Source organism: Colossoma macropomum, unplaced genomic scaffold (genome assembly GCF_904425465.1).
Source record: "Colossoma macropomum unplaced genomic scaffold, Colossoma_macropomum, whole genome shotgun sequence".
Lineage (NCBI taxonomy): Eukaryota > Metazoa > Chordata > Actinopteri > Characiformes > Serrasalmidae > Colossoma > Colossoma macropomum.
The window spans coordinates 38,135,036-38,137,846 of NW_023494802.1; the positions used below are offsets into that span (position 1 = coordinate 38,135,036).

At 42.6% G+C, this 2,811-nt stretch overlaps 1 protein-coding gene across 1 annotated transcript; it reads right to left on the minus strand.

Annotated features, from left to right (window-relative positions):
- Positions 1–746: 746 nt before the first annotated feature.
- LOC118822519 (epidermal differentiation-specific protein-like) lies at positions 747–2,294 on the minus strand. The gene is made up of 2 exons (XM_036591614.1): positions 1,251–2,294; positions 747–961 (listed from the first exon to the last, which is right to left on the minus strand). The coding sequence occupies exon 1, from the start codon at positions 2,260–2,262 to the stop codon at positions 1,258–1,260; it is 1,005 nt and encodes a 334-aa protein (XP_036447507.1). The 5' UTR covers positions 2,263–2,294; the 3' UTR covers positions 747–961; positions 1,251–1,257.
- Positions 2,295–2,811: the final 517 nt, after the last annotated feature.

Sequence of the window (2,811 nt, forward strand, 5' to 3'; positions counted from 1 at the left end):
TTGAGAAATAAGTAATGGTTCACTATGTCCACCAATCTCCTGGGAAATTGGACAAGATTTCAGATTTATAAATACCTAGTAACATTTTGTAGAGTTTTTCAGAGGCATCCCAGGCATAGTTACAGTTGCTAGACTATGAAAGACTAACAGTGATCCAGTTTGCCACAGCACGACCCTGAGGCAAAGCAGTGCTGCACCTCCAGTCAGTTAAGAATATTAAAGACAAGTTCCTTGTTCATGATTGAAACAGCTAAATAATGAGTTTCCCTATATTTGTATTTAAGTGTCTATTTTTACCTAACAGACAGCAAAATGTCATAAGTTGATTTTCAGGGACTCCTGAGAACTGATTGAGACATTCAGGGGATCCAAGAGGTTAAATACAGGACCCCCTGTATTCACACCTTGCTTTTAACACCACAAATGCATAGTAAAATCATGCTTCCAATGGACTCATAATTGTTTTAATGAGAACACCAGGGGTCTCTACATATTTGCTGTACCCCTATGGTTAATTGTGTGGCTATGATAAATGTTGTGCATATAGATGTCAGTACATTTTGTATAATTGTATTCTGTGAAATACAACTGTGGGCCCTGAGCAACACCATACAAGTTGTTTCTTGTTCAAATGCAATCATACAGTATCATATTGGACTTTCTTAAAAGCATCTCAAGACCTTTTCCATTTACTGTTAGACTGAGATCTTGTAGAGTGCATAACTCAAAAAAGACAGGAGACGATTAAACTAATATTTCATTTTTTATTTAATTTGATTTTTGCTGTAAAACACAATTCACATGAGAAATATGATTGCTCTGCTGAGACCATTTAGGGACATTAAAGTCTGGAGGATACTTTGAGAAGAGATGGGGAACCACACTGGTCCTCAGCTGGATGTCTTGATACTCTTGAGATCCACTGCGACAGTGTAAAGGGTCCAGCACCAATAATATTTCACTGGGAATAAGAAAAAGTAAGCCGTTAGTTTTGAGCTCCACATTTGGATGAAAAAAAAAAAAAATTACTCACTGGTCATTAAACAATGATTCATAACAAGTAACCTGGATAGAATGTAACCAGGTTCAGAGCACTGACCAGACAAATGTCACATATGCTAATTGCAGTGGTGCAAAATTAGGGGAGGCAACATTTGCACTGCTAAATATAGCCCCCCCCTTCACTTGTCAGATCAAATTTGCACCCCTTTTTGTTTGTATGTTTGAAGGAATCACTGTATCTTACCAACCTGTGTACTAGATTTTTTCCTCCTTGTACTCGGCGGTGATGGAGTGGCCAGATTCGCACCTGTACTCTCCAAACTCCACGCTGAGGTGAGAACCTGTCCTGATGGTCAGCTTGACCGGAACCTTTACATCCACTTCTTTCCTCAACACATTCACAGTGAGCTTGGTGTGGGGAGCTATTTTGGTGGGCAGGGAGATTCGGATACTCTTCCTCTCGGTTCTGGTGTTGCTGCTGCCTCTCTGCACATTGAGGGTATTACTGAAGGAGAAATTCTGCTGTGCCTTTATGAATCCTACATCTACACTAAAGGATGTTCCCCAGGTGATCTGTGTAGAACTGCTAAAGCTGAAGGTGTCAGTGATGGAGCCTGTGTACTCTCTGTACAGCTCAGTGGAGAAGCTTTGCTCGTGTTCTCCATAGTTCAGACCGCATATGGAGTCGATCATAACTGATTTGACACGTTCTTCTTTCTTGTCCCAGAGGACCTCTGATTTTATGATGGATCTGCCAGGCTTCAGAGGGCGCACATGAGACACTTTGTCATTGAACCAGTCATATACAGGAACATCACGAGAAGCCCTGGCCACCATCTGAGCTCCACCTCTGTCACTGTCTTCATAAAGGACCCACGCTCCTCTCTGCACCTTGTGAGAAGATGCCATGTCGTGGAAAGAGCCAAACGCCAGGTTGGTCTCAGTGGTGAGAACGATGGACCTTCCTCTGTAGTTATCATCTTCATAAAGTGTGATCTGAGGGTTCATCAGGTCCTCCGTCACCACCTCTAGTGAAGAAAAGCCGTCATTGCACTCCACGGTGGCATAATCGCCCTCCTCATAGACAAACTGAGACCCGCTGAAATTGCTGTCTGAGTACGCCACCCATGGATCCCCGATCACCTTCAGAGAGGAGATGCAGTCATTAAGGTTCTCATTTACTAAATCAGAAACAGAAGAGGTGAACTCTCTGCTCATGCCCTCAAAGTTGGCATGCTCGTAAACAATAATCTTGCTCATGGTGTCGCCTCTGAAGTCAGCGCAGATGGAGATGTGACTAAGTCTGGGAAGAGCTTGCAGAACTTCTGCTTTATATAGCCTTTCATGGTAGGAAAGGAAATTGAGGGCGTGCCGATTCTAAGTGCTTACCAATCTCAGTTGCACTCCGAGTGAGCCTGTGCACTCACCTGAAAACTTCACATTGTTTCCAACAATAAATTTTGCTCTGGCCAAAGTGCACATGCGCACACTAAGTCCTCTGGTGGCAGATTTAAATGAGTTTAAGGGGCCATCAGAATTTCTTGCCATTCTTGAGACATCGGCTTCAATAGGCTTAATGTGCTGCTTCTCCTGTTATGTAGTTTTCCATAACACAGCATTGTATTTCAGAACCAGAGCATTCTTCTATATATTTTACAGATTTCTATCATTGCTATCAAAGCTGGCATGTGCTCCAAGCAAAATGATGACGGCATGTTCCCAAAACTTTCCTGTGGATGAAGAAAATGTTTTCCGCATCCATTGCAATCTGACACTGTACCAAGCTATCACCCTATCAGCATTACCCTA

Bases quoted from the DNA above. Each gene is read 5' to 3' on its own strand.
- LOC118822519 (XM_036591614.1), bottom strand. From the start codon at position 2,262: ATGAGCAAGATTATTGTTTACGAGCATGCCAACTTTGAGGGCATGAGC.